Source organism: Vespa crabro, chromosome 3 (assembly GCF_910589235.1).
Source record: "Vespa crabro chromosome 3, iyVesCrab1.2, whole genome shotgun sequence".
In the NCBI taxonomy this organism is placed as follows: Eukaryota; Metazoa; Arthropoda; class Insecta; order Hymenoptera; family Vespidae; genus Vespa; species Vespa crabro.
Genome location: NC_060957.1, coordinates 5,232,889 through 5,254,978, shown reverse-complemented (window position 1 = coordinate 5,254,978; position 22,090 = coordinate 5,232,889). Strand labels below are relative to the sequence as shown.

General features: G+C 26.0%; 6 protein-coding genes across 15 annotated transcripts; 3 read left to right on the top strand and 3 right to left on the bottom strand.

The window, feature by feature from the left end:
• The first annotated feature begins 222 nt into the window (after positions 1–222).
• On the top strand, positions 223–2,464 carry LOC124423137 (sepiapterin reductase). 2 transcript variants are annotated; one of them, XM_046960574.1, is made up of 5 exons: positions 394–533; positions 829–905; positions 1,318–1,678; positions 1,753–2,066; positions 2,145–2,464. In XM_046960574.1, the coding sequence occupies exons 3-5, from the start codon at positions 1,444–1,446 to the stop codon at positions 2,367–2,369; spliced, it is 774 nt and encodes a 257-aa protein (XP_046816530.1). In that variant the 5' UTR covers positions 394–533; positions 829–905; positions 1,318–1,443; the 3' UTR covers positions 2,370–2,464. The 2 variants fall into 2 exon arrangements, with proteins under 2 accessions (XP_046816531.1, XP_046816530.1); XM_046960575.1 differs by lacking the exons at positions 1,753–2,066; positions 2,145–2,464 and having other exon boundaries at positions 223–533; positions 727–905; positions 1,318–1,434.
• A 248-nt stretch (positions 2,465–2,712) lies between these two features.
• On the bottom strand, positions 2,713–8,256 carry LOC124423134 (proton-coupled folate transporter-like). Of its 5 annotated transcripts, none has more exons than XM_046960569.1 (7): positions 8,051–8,256; positions 4,595–4,660; positions 4,271–4,531; positions 3,843–4,192; positions 3,472–3,751; positions 3,208–3,390; positions 2,713–3,134 (listed from the first exon to the last, which is right to left on the bottom strand). In XM_046960569.1, exons 2-7 carry the CDS (start codon positions 4,623–4,625, stop codon positions 2,905–2,907), a joined length of 1,335 nt encoding a protein of 444 aa, XP_046816525.1. In that variant the 5' UTR covers positions 4,626–4,660; positions 8,051–8,256; the 3' UTR covers positions 2,713–2,904. The 5 variants fall into 5 exon arrangements, with proteins under 5 accessions (XP_046816525.1, XP_046816521.1, XP_046816522.1 ...); XM_046960565.1 differs by lacking the exon at positions 8,051–8,256 and adding an exon at positions 5,090–6,815 and having other exon boundaries at positions 4,595–4,934; XM_046960566.1 differs by lacking the exon at positions 8,051–8,256 and adding an exon at positions 5,090–6,815.
• Positions 8,257–8,437: 181 nt separating this feature from the next.
• Positions 8,438–10,013, top strand: LOC124423138 (protein YIPF6). The gene is made up of 7 exons (XM_046960576.1): positions 8,438–8,747; positions 8,931–9,062; positions 9,169–9,247; positions 9,311–9,353; positions 9,423–9,554; positions 9,645–9,802; positions 9,876–10,013. The coding sequence occupies exons 1-7, from the start codon at positions 8,718–8,720 to the stop codon at positions 9,989–9,991; spliced, it is 690 nt and encodes a 229-aa protein (XP_046816532.1). The 5' UTR covers positions 8,438–8,717; the 3' UTR covers positions 9,992–10,013.
• A 536-nt stretch (positions 10,014–10,549) lies between these two features.
• Positions 10,550–13,861, bottom strand: LOC124422949 (tetratricopeptide repeat protein 8). Of its 3 annotated transcripts, none has more exons than XM_046960104.1 (9): positions 13,730–13,861; positions 12,445–12,637; positions 12,239–12,371; positions 11,949–12,093; positions 11,603–11,851; positions 11,353–11,528; positions 11,101–11,272; positions 10,823–11,029; positions 10,550–10,754 (listed from the first exon to the last, which is right to left on the bottom strand). In XM_046960104.1, exons 2-9 carry the CDS (start codon positions 12,617–12,619, stop codon positions 10,638–10,640), a joined length of 1,374 nt encoding a protein of 457 aa, XP_046816060.1. In that variant the 5' UTR covers positions 12,620–12,637; positions 13,730–13,861; the 3' UTR covers positions 10,550–10,637. The 3 variants fall into 3 exon arrangements, with proteins under 3 accessions (XP_046816060.1, XP_046816059.1, XP_046816058.1); XM_046960103.1 differs by lacking the exon at positions 13,730–13,861 and adding an exon at positions 12,931–13,059; XM_046960102.1 differs by lacking the exon at positions 13,730–13,861 and adding an exon at positions 12,753–13,000.
• Positions 13,100–17,617, top strand: LOC124422842 (WD repeat-containing protein on Y chromosome). The gene is made up of 18 exons (XM_046959777.1): positions 13,100–13,285; positions 13,365–13,458; positions 13,519–13,623; positions 13,679–13,870; positions 13,965–14,076; positions 14,140–14,276; positions 14,343–14,537; positions 14,604–14,811; positions 14,873–15,078; positions 15,161–15,361; positions 15,439–15,683; positions 15,772–16,029; positions 16,097–16,124; positions 16,158–16,213; positions 16,293–16,555; positions 16,616–16,856; positions 16,936–17,110; positions 17,181–17,617. The coding sequence occupies exons 1-18, from the start codon at positions 13,257–13,259 to the stop codon at positions 17,433–17,435; spliced, it is 3,000 nt and encodes a 999-aa protein (XP_046815733.1). The 5' UTR covers positions 13,100–13,256; the 3' UTR covers positions 17,436–17,617.
• Positions 17,618–17,788: 171 nt separating this feature from the next.
• On the bottom strand, positions 17,789–21,920 carry LOC124422945 (inner centromere protein A-like). Of its 3 annotated transcripts, none has more exons than XM_046960092.1 (10): positions 21,825–21,920; positions 21,562–21,744; positions 20,793–21,254; positions 19,598–20,725; positions 19,357–19,527; positions 19,076–19,269; positions 18,812–18,995; positions 18,526–18,729; positions 18,319–18,442; positions 17,789–18,232 (listed from the first exon to the last, which is right to left on the bottom strand). In XM_046960092.1, the coding sequence occupies exons 1-10, from the start codon at positions 21,840–21,842 to the stop codon at positions 18,039–18,041; spliced, it is 2,862 nt and encodes a 953-aa protein (XP_046816048.1). In that variant the 5' UTR covers positions 21,843–21,920; the 3' UTR covers positions 17,789–18,038. The 3 variants fall into 3 exon arrangements, with proteins under 3 accessions (XP_046816048.1, XP_046816047.1, XP_046816049.1); XM_046960091.1 differs by having other exon boundaries at positions 21,801–21,857; XM_046960093.1 differs by lacking the exon at positions 21,825–21,920 and having other exon boundaries at positions 21,504–21,705.
• Between the last annotated feature and the right edge of the window lie 170 nt (positions 21,921–22,090).

The window sequence follows — 22,090 nt, the reverse complement described above, 5'->3', positions numbered from 1 at the left end:
TAAATAGTATGATATCTATAAATTAATGTGGCATACACGCATAATCGCACGCATATATTATTTATATTTTTTATTGTATTGAATAAAAAATTTTTAATCTATTGTAATTTAATTAGTTAAATTCGGTACAAAATTTTTGCAGAAATATCAAATGAATACAAGAATTCAATGTAATCAAGTTAAATCAAGTTGAATTAGATAGTAAAAAAATATCGAATACTCGTCTACATGATTGGTGATAATGTGAGAGTAGGAGGACATCTTGAAGTTGTTCTGCCAATAGGTTGGATTCAAAAGTATAACAAAAAATCCTTTGATTAAGTACATAATAAAAAAGAAAAAAATAGAGATTTATCTGGAAGAAAATTGTGAAGTAAATATGAAGACAGACATTAATGATCCGTGGTCTAGAACAGATACAGAGATCTTGGAAGATACTGGAGGTGATAATCGTTTTGAGGATTCTTTTGTAGAAAAATCCGTATATAAACATGAAAAATTATCAGATTCGGAACAATATTTACAAAAATTGTGTAAGTAATTATATAATAATTAAAATGCGCTTTAAAAAGCGATATGTTTTTATCAAGTTCTTTTGCTGTGGATATTTATGATCATTAATTTCTTTTTTATTATATTTTTTATATTACTTATTATCATTAATTATTTATAAGATTAATAATTTTTATTAAAAGTTCTCATTTATATAATATACTTTTATTAAAGATTCAAGGTTGAAGGCTCTTCAAAAAAATACCACAAAAAAAGATCTTGTAAGCTCTTTATCAGTAGCAAAAGAGGAGTGTATTGCGCGTTTGATAATTTCAGAATATACTTTTAAATCAGAAGAAGAAGCCATATTAGGTTCAAATCCTTTAATACGTCATATAGTTCCTCATTTACAGGTGAGTTAGGTAGATTAACGATGAGGAATTAACTTCATCTATCTGAATTATTTCTATTATTTTCAATATTATCACAAAATTTTATATATGAAAGTTGTATAATATAAAGGGGGATGTAATTTGTTTTTTTTTTCTACGTAAAGGCATAGTTGTGACTACAAAATTATTTTTATTCTTTCAAATGAAATGATATGTTTTTGTTACTAAAGTATGATAGCATAAGATATAATTGTATTATGTCTCTATTCTTACCATACAACTTTTGTATACATTTTGTGATTTTATTGAAAATAATGAAAATAATTCAGGTGGACTAAGTTAATGTCCTAACCTATATATTGTATAAAATATTTATTATTTATTAATGCTTCATAACAATAAAAATTAAATAGCAATTATATTGATATTTTAGGCATTGACAGCAAGTGAACTTATTCATCTTCTGAAAGCTGATGTACTTCAAGTAGTTACAGAAGCTATTGAAGAACAAGAATTAAACAATAAAAATAAATAAATATATATATTTGCTTTAAAAAGAATGTCTATTCCAGCATTATCAGGCAAAGCTTTTTTGCTTATTACTGGTGCCAGTCGAGGAATTGGTAAACAAATTGCAATATCATTTGGACCATTATTACAAAAGGGATCACATGTACTTTTATTGGCAACCAACTTGAATGCTTTAAAAGAAACAGCTGCGCAATTACCTTCAAATTTAATAATTGATTATACTAGTATTAATTTAGAAGTGGCCACAAAAGATGATCTAAAAAGTGAGAATATTGACAACACAAACCATAATTTTTAAAAAATAAATGGCATTTCATATATTTCTACGTACTTTTAGAAGTTATATTATCATCTTTGAAAGGAACTGATCCCAAAAAATTTGATAGAGTTATTGTTGTGCATAATGTTGGAACAGCTGGTGATATTTCAAAATGGACCAATGATATGACAGATATAAACATATGGAGAAAGTATTATGATCTTAATATGTTTATACCTGTTGTACTAAATGGATTATTGATGGAGATATTTAATGAAAAAACCAATACTAAAAAGCTAATTATCAATATCACTTCCTTACTTGGTATAAAACCATGTAAGTCAGCTGGATATTATTGTAGTGTAAAAGCAGCAAAAGAGATGTTTTTTAAGGTACAAGTGTATTCAAGTATGTTATGTTAAAATTACATTTTAATTACTTCTTTTCTAAGAAAATAATGCTTTGTACAGGTGTTTGCCTTAGAAAATCCTGAAGTAGATGTATTAAATTACTCACCTGGTCCTGTTGACACTGATATGTTGCAGAGTTTTCTTAAAGATATGTCTAATAAAGAATTTAGTAAAAATTTAACTATTTTAACAAAAGAGCAAACAATTACTCGTCTTATAGAAGTCTTGAAAAATCATAAATATAAATCTGGTGACCATGTAGATTACTTTGATAAACTGGAGTAAATGCTAATTAATCTGCTTATATCAAAATATCAAAAGGACGAATAAAAATGAATATAAAAATAATAAACAAATAAATAAAAAACTTTTTATGCACATTTATTATACTTATTATTTGCAATGTAAATCACTTATATTATTTTGCATTAATGTATACTAAATACTACAATTATAATAAATGATATTGAGAATCTCAGATTGTTACAATCATTATTATATATTCATAAATATTTTTTAATATCACAGTCTAATATTTGAACAGTTTCTTATATTAAAAACAAAATTACCAAATTTTAATTCTGCTTTAAAGATTATTAAATAAATTTTTAAAAATATATCACAATTTATAAATCATACATTGTTAAAACTATTAAAAAAAAAATATATATAAAATTTCTTACTTATATGATTTTATAACCTTCTAGGAAAACCTTTAAAAATATAAACATTGTAATATGCATTTTATATAAAAAGTTCTCAATATTTTACATAGAGAAAATCTCAAATACTGAAGATGACTTAATAATTATAATATATCTTATTCACTCTCCTGTGAGATCACTCTATATTGTAACGTATCCATTTTTTTAATACGTATATGTATGCATATCAATAATATAATCATTATAATAAAAAGAACACATGATATTAACCATACGGGAGAAGGATATATTGGAGGCAAGTAATGAGAATAAACTGTTGTATATAAGGAAGCTGCAGCAAATGGCATCGTTGTTTCAATTGATGTAATTAATGAAAAAACTTTACCTATTTAAATATTTCATAAATTCGATTAATTAAAAATACATGAATTAAAGTATAACTATATATTTTATACTACCTGCATCAGAAGATGGGACTAATTTAGATAAAATTGAACGAATTGCTGGCCCAGAAATACCACCAAACATTGATATAAATACAGATAAATACATATGCCAAGCTTGCCATGCAAAGGCTTTCATAAGAACACCACTTAGAGATGAAATAGAAGCCAACATAACTAAACCAGTTTCTAGACAACCTATAATTCATGGATAGATGTTTTAAATATAAAAACTTTATATTAAACTATTAAACCACAAGATTATTTTTTACTTAATACCTTTTAGAGAGCCAATAATTTTAATTCCAATTAAAGTTCCTATTATACCTAATGCAACATTAGCACCCATATAGTTAGAATACTGACTTACATCCCAACCAAATCTTGCATTGCTAAATAAATATGAAATTGACATATCACCATCCATCGTTACAATATATAAGATAAGAAACATTATACAGCACCAAACAACACAACGATCAAAACCATCTCTTTTTTTTATACAAGTACTAATAAGATCTTTTACAAGACTTACATCAAACAAAGAACTCCACATTCTCTAAAATATACAATTTATTATTCCTTATGGTAATATTTTTAATTTTATAATAGCATGGAATTATATTATTTGTATTACTTTTATTACTTACTGATGAAGAATATTGTACTGTTTCAGATACAAAGAATAATACATATATATTCGCCAACACTATAGACATAGCTGCCACACTAAGTGTAACTGGATATCCATATAGTTTAAAAATATAAGGGCCAATAAAAATACCTACTATAAGTCCCAATGAAATTAATATCTCTAAGTAAGCTAAATGCCATGTTCTATCTTTTTCAAGACTAATATCAGAAATGTAAGAAAATGAAGCTAATAAAATTATACATAATCCTCCAAAGCATGCAGAAGGCATATAGGCTATCAATAAATACCAAGGATTAATATCCCACATAGTCATCAATGAGAGAAGACAAAATGTTAACGAATAGCCTATAATGTAAAAACATTATTTTATTTATATATTGAACAAATTATTATATCAAATATTATTCTCATTTATTACTTTACCAGTATATCCTGCTAACAAAAGAGGTTTTCTTCCATATTTGTCACTCCATGGCCCCACAAAAAAGGACAAAAAAGCAGGTAAAAGATTCTCAACGAACGATTTAGACATGGAGATCAGATTTACTTGTGACTGTACCAAGATATCTATTCTATGAGCTTCATTACTACTTCCATTTTGATTTATTATCAAACATTCTGTTTTATTAATATTTAATACAACTGTACATGTGCGATATACTATCAAATCTGTTAATATAGTACCTAAATACGAAGATAACAAAAATAATATTTAAAAAACAAAACAAAAAACTTATTTTTAATTACCTGACATTGACATGGCAAATATTAACATCATTATTGGTGGTTGTACTGATACATAACACTTCCATCCTGTAACAATTGCCATATTTTTTATAATTTAGTAATTTTTTAATTATTTTTTAACTTAATTACACTTCTTTTCAAAATTACACTTTAAAAATATAATGAACTATTGATAGCAATGTTGAAATATGCGTGATTTGCATGACTTCGTGATAATCATTATATCCGATAATTACTGTCCTACGTAGTTACATATTTAGAACATTATATGTAATTATTCTTTGTGTCATTCGAGTCTATCTGTACGTCATATTGCCATAAACTAACACCACAAGTTAATCTATAGAAGTAAATCGTTTATTAAAAAAACTCATATCATAATCTTTATTTTCTACACAACAAAATTATGTTTATCATTTGATCAACTGCTTAATTTCATTTGGTAGATGGCATTAATATAGAGCATCAAAATAACAATGACAAAGTAATAATTACTGTTAGTTTCAGATCTTTAATTAGTATTCAAATACTATTTATACGTTGTGTGCTAAGGTTATTCACTATTCCAAGTTTTTTAATAGTTTACGTCATTAATGAAAACATACGTAATTCTTGACTGATTTTGATGAACAAAGTTTCATTTTAAAGACGAAGGTTTAATCTACGGCGTATTGGTTTCAAATTTTTGAAAAAGCTTTTTTTTCTTCGAGAAAAAATCGTGTTAGAAAATGATATGTTTGGAAATATATTGAATATATACAAAAAAACATTTTTCAAAACTTTGAAACCAATACATTGTAGATTAAACCTTTGTCTTTAAAATGAGACCTTGTTCATCAAAATTGGTCAAGAATTATTTCTATTCTCATTGATGGCATAAATGCTATTTTTGACATTTTTCGCGAAGATAAAGCTTAGTATTGTAGCGCTCCTCGAAATTTGCGGCAAAAGTAATGAAGCTCGTATCCTCATTACTGATTTTCATATATACGCTTGAATAGTGTATGTTTATATCCGTGAAGTAGCGATTGTCTGCTTGGTTGTGTGTGTAAATTGATAATGCTCAGATTTTTTGAACATTTTCAAACAGAAAAAAATACGTTTCATGATGCTCGTACGAAGAAGCTCCGGAAACTCTCTTGATCATTTTAATGATTTTAGCCAGATGATACTATGCCAAAGAAAATATGTGTCTAATCATTTATGTCAAGGCATTTGAGTTTTTAAAATATTGTTAAATTTTCGAAAAATGTATGGTTTTTTTTTACGTTTTATACACTAAAAAGACAGAAATACTATAAGCAATGTGTAGCACATTGGCAGTCATCTAGATTCGTAATTTAAGAAATCTTAGGTTTGAAGCTAAATAATTCCGGTAGTTTTTTTATTGTATTGATGTAGACGAAAATAATTAATTTACTACTTTTTCCTTATTTGATAATCTAGTAAGGTATTACTATACAATTTCATATTTATTTCCTCCACTGATGGCTGACTTAAATTTCCTACTTAGTACAGATCACCGTGAAACAGGTAACACACTTTCAATATAATTTTGTTCGATGACAAATCCATATAAAGTATATACAATTTGTCGATTATTTATTCAAAATTAATAAGTAGTGAACATATATATTATATATTATTTTTAATAAAGATCAAAACGAGTTCGTTTTCACATTATCTACGAGATTTTTTTCCCAGCGTTATTTTGTTATGATTTCCTTTGTAGGAGTTCACTTCGTATTATTACTATTACTACTACTATTATTATAATAATATATAATGTAATAAAATAATAATAAAAACAGTAATAAGAAGAAGAATATACTTATAATGTATACATAATGACACATATGATGACAGTAATTTATAATAACAAAAGAAGGAAAAATGTATCATTTTACATAGTGGTTCGACGAGCGAATTCTCAATAAATATTGTAAAACAATTGGATTGAAAATAATTTATAGTAATATCTTTTTTAAATACAATGGTAACTAGGAAAGAAAATTAATTTTATAACAATTTCAATGTCTATTGAAAATTGTTCTTTTTCTCTTTTCCTGATGTTACAATACCATCTATATAAATTTAGGAATCCTTAAGCATTAAAAGGTTCAGCTAAACAAAAAATAGACTGAGTTGGAATAAAATTTTAAAGATTTTATAGTTGATAGTAATAAAGGATTCAATAAGATAAATATTACACAATGAAAATACTATTTATATAGATTTTTGGGATAAATTTACATATTTAGATAAAAATAGTTTTTTGTAATATTTTTAGAATTGTATATCATAAAATTTTATAAAAACTATTTAATAATTTAAGAAAAATATTTTCAAACTTTATGCATTTATGTTATGGAAATTGTCCAATAAATAATATCGACATTTTTAATATAATATCTATATACATAAGAGTTAAGAATTAAATACCATATTATGAAAAAATTGATAATAGAAATATAGAATATTAATAGAGATTGGATATTTTATATAGTAATAAGAACGTTAACAATATTATGCAGCGTTTTCTACTAACTAAAATTAATATTAATAAATTAAGAAAAATATTCTTCACATCATTTAATAATGAGAATTGATACTATTGCATTCACAGCTAAATATTTGTGACGCTATCTAGTAATGAGAATTGATATGTTTAATATATAAATATAATTATTATTATAATAAAAATTTTATTTATGTATTTATATATATATATAATAAATAATTTTTAATAATATCCATTTATATGATTAAAATATTATATATAAAATATATATTAAAAATACAGAACTTTATAAGAAATTCCTTATCTATGATATTTTCCTATTACCAAAATTCATTTTGTGTTCATAATTTATATATATAGATATATTGATGAAAGAATAAATACGAAAACACTATGTCTTTTTTTTTATAAATGGAGTACAATAATATTTAAACAATAATATACATTCGTTTAATATTACATAGCTTGTAACATGTGTTAAATATAAAATAATTTCAATTAAATTTATATTAATATTTAACAATAATATTTAAACAGTTAAATTTTGATCTCTAGATTGTTAACTACATTTAATATTAACAAATTAACAATCGATTGACTTTGATATTCATCGAAGTATGGCTTCTTCGTGCGAGCATGGCGAAACGCATTTCTTTGCGTTTTAAGTGATCAGAAAATTAGAACAACGATTTACGTAGTGAACAAGGATCTTTATGGAAATAAAATACAAACACCATTCAAGTATATATGAAAATTAGTAAGGATAGAAGTTTCTTTTTTACTATAAAGTTCCAAGGACGGCACTATATGAAACTTGTTTTCACGAAAAATTTCGAAAACAGGTTTTAAATTAACAGCTATTCAAAACGTACTTCTTGAACGATTTTGATGAACAAAATCTCATTTTAAAAATAAAGATTTAAGGAAGAACGTACCTTTTCCGAATTTTTAAAAAAATTTTATTTGTATGCATGATTTTATTTGTATTGTTGAACAAACATCATTTTTAACTTGAATTTTTGGAAAAAAAAAGCTTTTTCAAAAGTTTACTGGCAAAATGGCAAATGAAATAATTTCAATTATTGCCTAGAATATTTACATAGAAAACAAAAAACATAAACGACGACAGTAAATATTCAAGAACAATTTTATATTTTTTATACTGCCGCCACCTAGTGATGCAGAACATAACATGAGCTCAATCAGCTTATAAGAGTTTTCTGAGCTAGAGACATCTTTTTCTCAAGCATTATTATTGTCTCATAATTGATGGAAATTTTATATTATTTTAATTAGATTTATAAAATGTGATTTTGCATATTTTAAAGTATTTTCACTATGAATCAGTATTAATAAATTAATATTTAAAGATCTTATATGGTTAGTAAAACAAATATAAATATCGTTACTTTTATATGTAAGTGATTGTCGAATGAACTTGCGCATAAAGAATAGTATGCGTGTAATATGTACACGTATTAAAGTGTGAGGATAAAGAGTGTAAACAACAATAATTACAATTTGACTTATGGTCATGTGAAATTCTTCTCTGGTTCTATAAAATTGTTAACTCTATCATTTGTATACGTAACGATAAAAAATATGGCGACGATGGATGAAACAAAGCTGGATGTAAGTATTGATATTCTAATTTTTTATTTGGTTTGACAGATAATATTTATTTGTCAGATGTGATTGCGAAGTGTATCCTCTTAAAATTAATTACATATTCAATTTATTATTTTTATAATATTAAGACTATACGGACTATTCATTATAGACAATATTTTCAATAAGTTATTAAATGTCTAATAGATGTACGATGATGCAACGTATACTGTGGATCCTCAAAATGTTGAAGGAGAGATGACAGTAGGGCCCAAACAAAAATCAAGCCTAGGTGAATTAGAATTTAATACATTAGATGAACCAATAAGAGATACAATTGTAAGTTATCATTAATAATTTATATATCTTTCTGATTACAGTGTATTCTCATATTATTTTTTATATAACAACATTAATCTTTTCTGTATCATTTTTTATAATACAGCTTAGAGATGTTAGAGCTGTAGGCAAGAAATTCTATCACGTTTTATATCCTAGGGAGAAGAAAAGTTTATTGAAAGAATGTATGTATATCATTTATTTAATGAAATCATAATTTTACTTTCAACCATATTTTTTATTTTTAGGGGACCTCTGGGGACCGTTAGTGTTATGTACATTTATGGCAATGTAAGATTTATTAGTTTATGTATATTATTTATATAAAACTTTTAACAGAAGGATATTGTTCATAAATAGGATATTACAAGGATCATCTGGTACAGTTGAAAATTCTAACGATGGTGGACCTGAATTTGCAGAGGTATTTGTTATAGTATGGATTGGATCCATGATTGTCACACTGAATTCTAAACTTTTAGGTGGTAACATGTAAGTATAATTGTTTCAACTTGTTTAATACGTTTTACTTTCATATCGCTCATACGATTAGATCCATCACTTACATTTTTCACATTTTAGATCATTTTTCCAAAGTGTCTGTGTCTTAGGATATTGTTTATTGCCAACTGCCATTGCATTAATCTTATGCATAATTATATTAATGGTAGAACAAAGTACTTTTTTGTTCATACTCAGATTTATTATTACTATGATTGGGTTTATATGGGCCACGTATGGTTAGTATAAGAAAATTTTAGAATTATATCTTTTTATAATTTTAAATTCTTATCATTTATTTTTATATTATAGCATCTATGGCATTCCTTGGAGATAGTCAGCCTGTTGGAAGAAAACCTTTGGCTGTTTATCCTATTTTTCTATTTTACTTCGTTATTTCATGGCTAGTAATATCACATACGACATAAAATCAAATATAATAATTAACAATATTTTATATAGAAGACTGTACATGTGACTAATTCATCTTAGTATTTCTAGACATGTAATTGTAATCCAAAAATAATGTGTAAGAGATGCTTGATCATTTCAAATTTACAATTTATATTATCTGCTTTTTGTCTATTACAAAGCATGTTTGTACTATGAAGTATTAGTTGCATAACCGTCGTTTTGTATATCAATTACACTATATTTATAGAAAAAAATGTTTATAATAATCTATTTAATAATCTTTTCAAGTAATTAATGTAATTAGTAATTCAACAGAGACATTAAATTTATTATTGCTTATTATACATTTATACAAATTCCATTATAATTAAATGTACAAAGTAAATAATTAATGATATAAAGTCATGGTTACTATTTTGTAAATAAATATTTGTTATTATTACCATAAAAGTTATATGCAATTTTTTTTTAATATTTTAAAATATATTATAATTTTATTTTTAATACTAAATATATTAATATTTGTTGTATACATATTTTTAATAAGTAAATTTAAAAAATATGAATCTTTCATGTTTTTCACATTTTTGCTCATTTAACATTTATAAATACACACTTTTTTGTATTATAAAATTCTAGTAGAATAAAATATAAGTTACCTTAAATATAACAAAAATATTGTTCCAATTTTTTAAGAAGATTAATACTATCAGAGTGTCCTGGATATACATTTAATGATTTTTGTATTGCAATATAACTTGTTTGAAGATCTCCTAACTGTAAACAATAAAATGATAATATTGTTTACAATGTATTACGTTTATATGCAAATATTGTTTGAATACCTTATATGCTAAATGTGCACTATTAAAATGTGGCTCGTGTATGTAATTTGCAATAGTGGCTGCTGCATGGAAATAAGTTCTTGCAGTTGTAACATTACCATTTTTCATTTGTATCACACCAAGATTATTATATGCCAATGCATGTCTATTGTCAACTGCAATAGCAAGTTTTAAACATTCTTCTGCCATCTCTAAATCACCTAAGCTCTAAGCAGATGTGAATTAATAAATTTATGTACAAAATCATTACACAATTTAAATCTTATTAATTCTCTTACAATTGCAATATGAGAAATATTGTACCAAATATCAGCTTTGTTTTCATCATTGGCAAGGCTCAAGGCCCTTTCAAAGCATGATATTGTATGATCATATTGTTGTGCATAAAAGCAACACAATCCAAGATTATTAAATAATTCAGTATTATAAACACCCATTTGTAGTAATCTTCTACAAAAAATACATTTTTATTGTATTTTTTGCAATCCATCTTTAAAATATAAAAAAAATTATAATTAATTCTTATTTACCTGTAAAAGCGTAAAGCCAGTTCTGGTTGATCATTATAAAAATGATGCATTCCAATACTTGCGATTGCTTCTGTATGAGAAGCATCTTCTTGAGCTATCAATTTATAATATTTCATCGACATTGACATGTTATTTAAGCCTTCAAAAATACGTCCCATTTCAACAAGTATAGTAACCTGAAGTATACTATCTAACAATTATATATTTTCCAATATATATTTTAAAATAAATTATATATTATATTACATACATCATTTGGAAAATACTCTAGACCACCTTTACATATATCTAAAGCAGCCAATGGTTGGTCTAATCTAATATATACTCTAATTAATCTTATAGTCGTTTCAATGGCTTTACAATCACGTAAGGCTGATCTAAATTGTTGTTCTGCATCTCTCATTAAACCTAAAGTATAATAACATTTCCCTAATTGTACTTTCCACCACCAATCCTTATATTGACAAGCTTGTGTTGCTTGTACTGCTAAGTCAAGAGCCTGAAAAGAGTTAGATTTTAGTTTTGTACAATTTTTAAAAGACAGTTCTACAAATTGAAAACATGATTTGTGCCATAAATATCGTATTAATACTTACATATCTGGCATCATGCTCATGGTAATAAATGTATTCAAACAAAGGTTTTGCAATGCTAGGTTGATTTGCATATTTGGATATATTTAAACGTGATAATTGTATAAAAGGGCCACCGGGTTCTGTTAACATAGATGCAGTTCCAAGTCTAGATATACAAGATATATTTTTCCTTATAAAGCAAAATATTATAACTGTTTCTGCTTATAAAGGAAATGTTAATTTTATATAATATTATCATTTTCAAATCTATATTAACATTTTAACAAGATAAGAATATATCAATAACAAACCTGACATTTCGCCCAGAAATAGCAGTAATAGGTCTTGCTGTAGCTGCTGTTCTCGGCATTCTTAATGCTTGTTCCATTGTTTGTGATATTGCTGATTGTGTAGCAGGTCTTACAACTCCAGTAACAGGTCTACCTTTAAAAAAAAATTATACTTTTATTACTATAAATACTGTTACTTCTTCTTATTTGTTTCTGGTATATTGTACCTGACTGAGTTTTAGGACGGATTCCATGTTCAATTCGGGCAGTTCCAGGATTTTTTAAAGATGTACCTGGTCTAGGCATTGTAGTCATTGTATAATTATCTAACAAACCTTCTGCAATTCCTTCTTCTTCACTTTCTATGTCATCAACATAAACTTGTAATGTTAAAGCACGCATTTTTAAAACCCATATTGCCTAAAAGTAAATAAATATACATCAAATTATGACATAAAAAGAAACTTGTTATATTATATTATTAATGTAAATATTATATTATTAATGTAATGTAGGATATATAATATATTCATACTTGATCTAATGGATTTTTTTTCAATAATTCTGTACATTTAGTTACACAAGCTTCATATTTTTGCCGATTAAACAAACTTAAAGCAATGAATAAATCCATGGTAATAATAATAGATTTAAAAATATGAAATATATTTAAATCGTATAATCTAGTTACACTTTCAATATCTTTTTCATACCTGTTATACTATTTAGCCTATACTGTCTATATCTGCTACAGTTGTATTGATTATTTTCTTCATGACCTACTTTGACATTTTTTGTAATTTTACATGACATTATAGACTTTTTAATATATCCTTTATAAATATTTATTTAACCTGAATTTAGTTACATATCATTATAAACTTCAAAGCTTTTATAACAATGTTAATGACAAAGAATTTGCATGACTGATTTTTAATTAAAATTTTATGAACTTTATATAGTAATATCTTTAAAATAATAAATTATTGTAAGAATTATAAAAGTAAAAATATATTTTAGAGAATATTATATAAAAATAATGGCATATATAAATTATGATGATATCAGGTTAATATATAAATTTATAAAAATTAATACCTTTCAATTTATCTAAATTTCTATTTTATTAAGTTCCTATTTTTTATAGCATAAAAAATGAATTCGGAAAGTTTTTTAAAACAAAAAGCATTGGAGAACAATGTACAGAAGAATCTTTGATGCATTTATACAATAAATTTTTAGTAGGTAGTTCAGATACATTTAAATGAAAGATAATTTTCACATTACATTAATATTTGTAGACAACAAAAAACAAAAAAATGAATATGTCTCAGTTAGAACATGCCTTTATATCTATTTTAAATATAAAATTGTCTTCCAAAGATTTCAGTATCTTATTTCAGAAGGTAAGAAGCTATTTTATATCATTCGAAAAATAGTATATAATATATTTATTTTTAGATAAATTTAAGAAAAGATGGATATGTAACATGGAATGAATTTATTTCTTACTTAATAATGGAATTTCAAAAGACGGATGTATCCTTACAACATCAAATGTTAGAACTTCCACTTACAGGCTCACCTAAAATATTAAAAACACATCATCGTACTCCAATTTGTAGAATTGCTTTCTATCCTGAATTACTTCCAGTGCGTGTATATTACATATTAAAATAAGATAAAAAATAAGATATTATATAAATAAGTAATAAATATTTTGTGATAAAGAATATTATGTTGATAGGATCGAAGCAGTAGTTTTCAAAAAGGTTGTTATCTGACTGCTAGTAGAGATGGAGTTATTAATTATTGGTCATTAGATTTCAAATATGAACGCAGTGTACAATCTGTAAATCGTTAGTATTTTTATATAAATTGTTTTATATTCTTTTACACACACAAATCTTATATTTTTATAGCATATTTGAAGGTACAACAAACCACAATAACTGATATGATACTAATGCCAGATGTTCAAATAATATGTACAAGCTCTACTGAACGTGATTTAAGATTTTATGATGTTGTGGCAAAGAAATTTGAATTACGTGTGATGGTTTGTATTGAATATTGATGTAATAAAAATTTCTTTACATTACATAAAATTATAAAATATTCTTAGATATCAAGTTTAAATTATGTTGTTGTATGTATGTCATATTACTTCAGTTCAAACATAAAGGATAACTCTTACATTATTTTGGGAGATACAAATGGATCTATTATAATCATGACTTTTTCTTCCATAGAAAAAGGGCCTTTTAAACAACAATCTGAATACAATACAATATTCATACGTTATGAAGCACTTATCAGAGTATAAAATAGCTAATTAATTGTTTAATAATTGCTTTGATATTGTTTTTAAAATACTGTATTACAGGATGAGCTACCTGATCTAAAAGTTATAGAAATTAAACATGTACATACAAATTGGGTAAATCAAGTGGCTTATTATGGAAATCTTAGAGCTTTCATGTCTAGCAGCAAATGTTCAGAATGTTCATTATTATTTAGTGATCCTACAAGGATGAGAATACAATATAAATTTACTGTCGCAAGAGGAATATCTTGTTTTAATTTTTGTGAAGGTAATTTGATATCTATATGTTATAATTATATTTGTGATATTATAAGAAATTATTTTTTCAGAAAGTCAAATACTTGTAACAGGTGGTCCTGATTGTATAATTCGAGTTTGGAATCCTTTTGTACCAACAAAAGCAAGTAATATTTTTCAAGGACACCAAGCAACTATTTGTGCTATAATATTACAAAATGCAGGCCAGCGTATATATTCTTTATCAAAAGATAGATGCATAAAAGTTTGGGATGTTCCTACTTATACTTGTATACAGGTCTTATATTATTTTTTAACTATAAAATTAAAAATTTTTGTGTATTAGTTTTATACCTCAGTATTACTATTATTGTTTTTAGACATACAATGGTTTACAAAAAGAACTAAGTGAAAACATAAAAGTATCCGTAATTTATAATAAATTAACACATAAAATGATCATTTGTAGTATGATAATTGCCATTGTTATTTGTGAACAAGTGATCAATGAGGAAATATCAGATGGAATTTCTCATACAAAGCCTGTTAGTTCTGTACTTTATAATCATTTATATAAATTAGTAAGCGATTTTTATATATTCTTAGCATTACAAAATTTCATAATCTCTATGAATTATATTGCTACTGTCAAATTTAGATTGTTTCTACAGGATTAGATTCATGTATTATAGTATGGGATCCTTGGCTTGGTCGTCGTTTATATTTAGTGACTAATGCTCATAGTATTTTACTATATGGACAATATGTTAACATTGAAATTACTGCTGCTACTTTCGATGATTCTGAACAATTATTGGTAACAGGTGCTAGAAATGGATCATTAAAAATATGGAATTTTAATACAGGAACATGTTTACGAAATATGGCAATAGAGGATCAATGGTAGACACATTTTAATACCAAATGATTAGAGTGTATCTATTCTATTATTTTTATTCTTTATAAAGGTGTACATAATTATTTCTTATAGTGAAATAACTAGTTTAAATTGGGTGGAGAATCGTATTTTATGTACAGGATGGAATCAACGTGTTACAGAATTTACAATCTCTGAACTTCACACGTATAAAAAAAGCTGGGAGTTGATACATACAGATGATGTACTTTTTTCAGCTGTACAATATCCACAAGTTTTAGCTACTGCTTCATATAATGGAGAAATAATTTTGTGGCGACTTGAAACAGGTCAGCCATACAGAAGATATCAAGTGAGTAATGCAACTGAAAGGTAAGTATATTCATTATAAACATATTAGCTAAAACAAATACTTATTTAAACGATCAAATATATTTAGATATGCTATTAAATATAAAAATAATCTTAAAGAAAATATGAAAGAAACTTTGTCAAAAAAAAAAGAAGTTAAATTGAAACAACAAATTTTAAATGAAGAAAACTATGATCAATCTAGGTAATTATAAACAATAATTTTAACAAAAACAGAAATATTTCATACATAAAATTTTTTAAATTATACTTTTCTCTTATAGCAAATACATTAATATTTGTTCTCATCAACAATCAGCATTAAATAGAACTCGATTAGTAACTGTCTGTGCCATTATATATTTAAATTCAAGACCAATGAATCCTAATATTGGTACATTATTAGTTTCACTTGAATCTGGAATCATACAAGTTTGGAGTCATCATCCTGCTGGAAGATTCTTAACAGGTTTCTCAGTTATTCATACGAGAAGAGATTCTGCTATTTCTTTAGCTACTGATCCTGAAAATAATTACTTGATAACAGGTAAAATATTTTATTATGTACTAAAAATCACATTTATTCAGCATAATAAAATACTTATAGGCCATTGTTTCGGATATATAAAAGTTTGGTATCTCGCAAATTATACAATACCTAATCCTCCTAAAGTGTGTATGCCACTTTTAAGATTAGAATTTCCATTTCTTTGGAAAGATATAATAAATGGTCGTGCTAAGCGAGCTGTACAAAACCAATCATTACCACTTTTATTGTCATCCCTTCGTGGTCATACAAAGGCAGTTACGTGTCTTCAGATAATTCCTGATGCACGTATTATTATCAGGTATCATAGTGTTATTTGATCATTATACATTTACATCATGTTATAATTTAGAATTTATAATTATATTATTATTTCTAAGTGGAAGTGCAGATCATACAATACGTTTATGGACTTTAGGAGGTCGTTATATATCAACTTTGGGAACATTTAGAGAATGGATGCCAATTTTACCTCACATACCTGTATCTAAATATTTTCAACATTTTAGATATCCCATGGATATTAAGAGATCTGCTAGTTTCACTACTATGAAAGTAAGTAAATGATGATATATTAAAACCTCGTTTATATGTATAATTAATACTAATGTATAATAATAAACAGGTTCTCCAAGGAGGTTTAGGCTCAGTAGAGATTAAAGATGTTGATGAAACTGATTATCTGAAGATAATTCCAGAACAAAGTAGACATATATTGTATGGAGAACAATTGCGAAGTCCAATTCTTGGAAATTATTACAAAGTATCTGACGAAACAAAACATTATATTGAGCCAACAGTTTTGGATAATTCTTTAACACATGTGAGTTATAAATTAAGTTTCAAGGGACATTATTTATCTTTGATAACATTTTTATAATATTGTTAGATACCAGTGTATACACATCTAATAACACATACCTTAAAGCACATTGAATCTAAGTAAATCCTTAATTGTGCATGGTCAAAAAAGGAATTTTTGTAAAACGACATCACCATTGTCATTATTTCTACTTATGTTAAATAACATTATGAATAAATGAAAATATAACACATGAAAAATTAAATTTATATAATAAATTCATTTGTCTAAAAAAAAAAAAAAAAAAAAAAAAAAAAAAAAAAAAGAAAAAGAAAAAATAATTCTTACATACTATAACCAGTACTTTGCATAAGTATTTCATATAAAACAATAAAAAAAATTTCATATAAAGGAATATTAACAACACTTTGTAAAGAACATAGAAGTACTGGGTACATTATTATTACGAAAATTTAATACAAATTACAACATACTTATGTTGATAGAAGCACACATTACGTGTATGTGCATATCAAATAATTCATAGATCGTTGAAGTTATATGTTACAAAGCACAAAAAATTCTTAAACAGTTTAATAGTATTAAACATGTTATGCTTAATATATTTAATAATATTAATAGAGCTGTGATTAAATATCAATTTCATTGAAAGGAGACTAATTATTCAGTTTCCATCATTGAATAACGAGGTGGTGTTTTCCAGATTGCACTTGATGTACGTTTCAATCTATTTCTATCAATACCAATAAATAATTCGGTTAAATCTGGAGTACACTTTCGAGTATCAAAGAATTTATAAACTGCTATATCTGGTATATATCGCTGCATTGCTAGTTGTGCTTTTCTTATATGTGCTAAAATAAATTAATATTATTATTTGTATTGTATATTATCAATTAAAATATACGATTAATACTAAAAAAAAGGTATATATACGTACGCTGTGCCCAATATGGAATTACATGTTTTGGCTTGGATTCATCATCTGAGTCATCGTCATCAGGTTCACTGTCAAGAATGTAATTTACTGGACCCTGATTTTTATTAGTAGCCATTTGTTTATTCTAGAAAACAAAATGAGATTTTTTATTTTTTTAAAAGATTATGCAATTGATACTATGGATAGCATATAATAAAAACAATTTACTTTTGCTTGTCCTGTAAGCATTTGTGCTTTTAACCGCATTGCTTCTATAGCAGCTTGTTGTTGTGCTCTTGCTTCAGCTTCTCGTCGTTTATCAGCTTCTTGTTCTCTACGTCTTTGCTCTGCAAGTAAACGTTCTGCTTCTTCTTGTTCAAGTAATCGTTTTAATCTTAGTTGTTCTTCTTGCTTTCTCTTTTCCTCTTTCTCCTTTAGGAACAGTTACAGAATTTATTTTGTATTGTTAATGTATTTATTTTTATATAGATAAAAGAATATTTAAAAAAATAACCTGAGCTCTTTGTAATTGTGCAAGTCGTTTTCTTTCCATTTCTTCACGTTGCTTTTCTTGTATATGCTGTGCTAATCTCGCTTTCTCTTCCTTCTCTCGTTCTGCCCTCTGCCGTTTTTCTAATTCTTGTTTCTCTTTGGCTTCTCGTGCTAATCTATTTTTTAATTCCTTCTCTTGTCTCTTCCTATAAGCCAAAAGTATAAATCAGAGAAATAATTTTTCTATAAAATTATTAAATACTATATAATGGTAATAAGATTTTACCTTCTTTTTTCTTCTGTCTGAAGTCTCAAGGCTTCATCTCTTTTTCTCCTTGCATTTTCATCATTTATCTGTTTTCGTTTTGTCTCTTCTATTTTATCTATAGAATTTTGCTTACTAGCTGTTCTTGGCATGGGAATTAATGATTCTACTGATGTTACAATGTTTGCACGAGAAGCTGTAAAAGCTTTTATAGACTAAAAATAAAACATATAACTTTTAAATAATTAATCTTCATTTTTGACAAATGTATCATAAGAAAGGTAATTTATTTTTCAATTTACGTTTGGAAGCAGTTGATTGTTGATTGGAGTTTTTGGATTACGATTCAAAGACATTGGTAATTGTATTTTAGGTTTGCTGAGAGGAGTTACTTTTTGTCGTTGCTTTGGATTGATTTTTTCATTCTGCAATAATTTATTCGTTCCCATGTTTGTTGCTATGTTCAATTTGTTCTGAAAATTAAATTTTATCAGTATTTGGTTTAAAAAACATTTAATTGTTTACAAAAATAAAATGGCTTACTTCCTTAAATTCTTCATCTTTTACTTGTTTTGCCAAAGAAATTTTTTTTGCTCTTGCAAGGGACTTACGAGCTAATTTTTGTGCGACAGTTTTATCAGCTTCTGCAGCAGCCATGGCACGTGTTTTCGTTCTAGTTATTCTCATTGGTGCATCTTCGTCAATTAATCTAGGACTACTCATACAAACCTGTTCAAATGCTTCTACCCGTTTTTTAACAGATTCCTTGGCATAAGGACTAAATAGAACATTTGACTTATAAGTACTTCTTAACTCCTTTAAAGCAGAATTTTCTTTTATAACAGGTCTCATAGGTGTATTAAGAACTTCATCATCACTTGTTGAAGGAGATTGTATGATTTTCTTTTGCTTTTTAGAATTTACGTCTACTTTAAGATTTTGTACTTTTCCTCGTACTCTATTTATTTCCGGTGAAGATTCATCATCCGTAATTAATTCATCAAATTCTTTATTTGCCATAGCATCTTTAAATTGTTGAACCCTGTCCTTTGCTTGATTTTTAGATGTCTTTTTTGTTTCAGATGAATAACATGAACTTAATTTATTCTTATCATTTGTGATAGTATTGTTTTGCTCTATATATTGTTTATTATTAAGTTCATTACTGATTGAATTTACAGAACTTTTCTTTATCGTTACTGTTTCATTTAATATTATTTGCCTTGATAAAGGTTCTAATACTACTGTTACATTCATCATTTTATCTAATAAAGTAGAACTAACTTTCATTGTTGAATTCATAATTGGAAGATGTTTTGGTAATGCATCTTCATACATTGATGGCTCATCAATGTCATCTGTAACAGGAACAGAAAGTATTTCATCGATAATATCATCCTTTCCTCCATTTTCTTTTTGAATATCCCTAGAAATTTTTCTTTCACTTGATCTATGATGTTTTAAAGCAGAGATACAATTTTCTTCAACTTTGACAGCATTGTCTTCAGCAGCACTCATTTGCGTATTAATATTTGCTTCATTCACATCTTTCAGACTATTGTTTCTTGTTTTATGTTCTTCTATTTTAGTATGTTTTGCTGGTCTTTTATCTTCATCTTCATCAGAACTTCTTGAAGATTTAGTCCTTTTAATTCGATTGTCAGAAAGTATCTGCAAGAAAATAAATATATTTCGTTTATATATGTTAATTATTAGAATATTTATAGTTTATACAAACCTTATTTGTATTATCGTTTTGTTGCAAGCTTTCAGGTTTTCGTAATTTACTTGTTAGCGACATAGATTGCTGCTTTCTTATATTATCTGCTGCAGTCTTAGAAGCTTTTCTCTTAGTTCTTGTACCTATAGTTTCTTCTAAATTTGATTCATTTTTCAATTTCTCATCTTTATTAACAGAAGATAATAACACAATTTCTGTAGTATCTAAAACACTATCTTCTGGTATTGTTTCAATACGTTGAACTCCTTTTCTTTTCACTAACTTTGGAGTTTTTGCTATAAGAGGTCCAGATCTTGATTGAGGTATTTGCGTTATTAAATCTTGTAGATAATCCAAAATATCATCTACACTATCTCTTATAGATTTTTTAACTTCTTCACAACAATTAAAAAGGTCTTCTGCATCTTTTGCAATCATCGCTTTGATCCTGTCCTTTGAATAAGTGCTCATTTTTAAAACCTAACAAAAATAATTATATTGTTGTGTAAATATCACATAATAAAATGCATTCTTTAAATAAAATAAGAATTAAAATCGATGAACTATACGAAATGAAGCTTTATGAAATTAGCTTAATATAAAAATTGCAAAGGTTAAAATTCATAATAAAGTAGGCTAGGCATTATAATAATTTAGGAGAACTTTTAATATAAAGGTAAGATATTAGTTTTAAGCCCGCGAAAATAAACTTGAACATTTTATCCATACCTTAATATTCTAAACAATTTAATTATATGAGAAATAAACGATTATGTCCACAGTATACCTCGTTAATATACAATTGCGTAAGACAATGAATTCTTGATAAACAATTATTAAAAATTATATAAAGTAAAAAGTTGCCGACGATGCCCATCTCGCGCACAGACGGGCTGATCACTCGGCTTTCATTTCTCACGTTTTGTGTAACGTCTTTTCCGTTTAATTTAAATTTCAACCAGAACGCCATCTACGGAGAAAAAGACAAGCTTAACCATGTTAAATTCTGCAAGTGCACGTATGTACCTTAATAAATGCATTCTTGATTACGATTGGACGTTGCTGCATATGCGCGTTCGTTTTGAAGAAATTTGGAAAATTTTAATGTTTTTTTTTTCTTGTAAAATTACTCATGTAAATATATGTAAGATGTATATCTATATTCGTAATAAATAAATATTACGTCTTTGTCTTTATAAGATTTATAAAAATCTTAATAATAATAATAGAAGAGATTTTATTTTACGAATACAGATAATTTAACAAAATTAATTACTCCATGATAAATATCTGCAAACCAATCACAATTTTAGTTA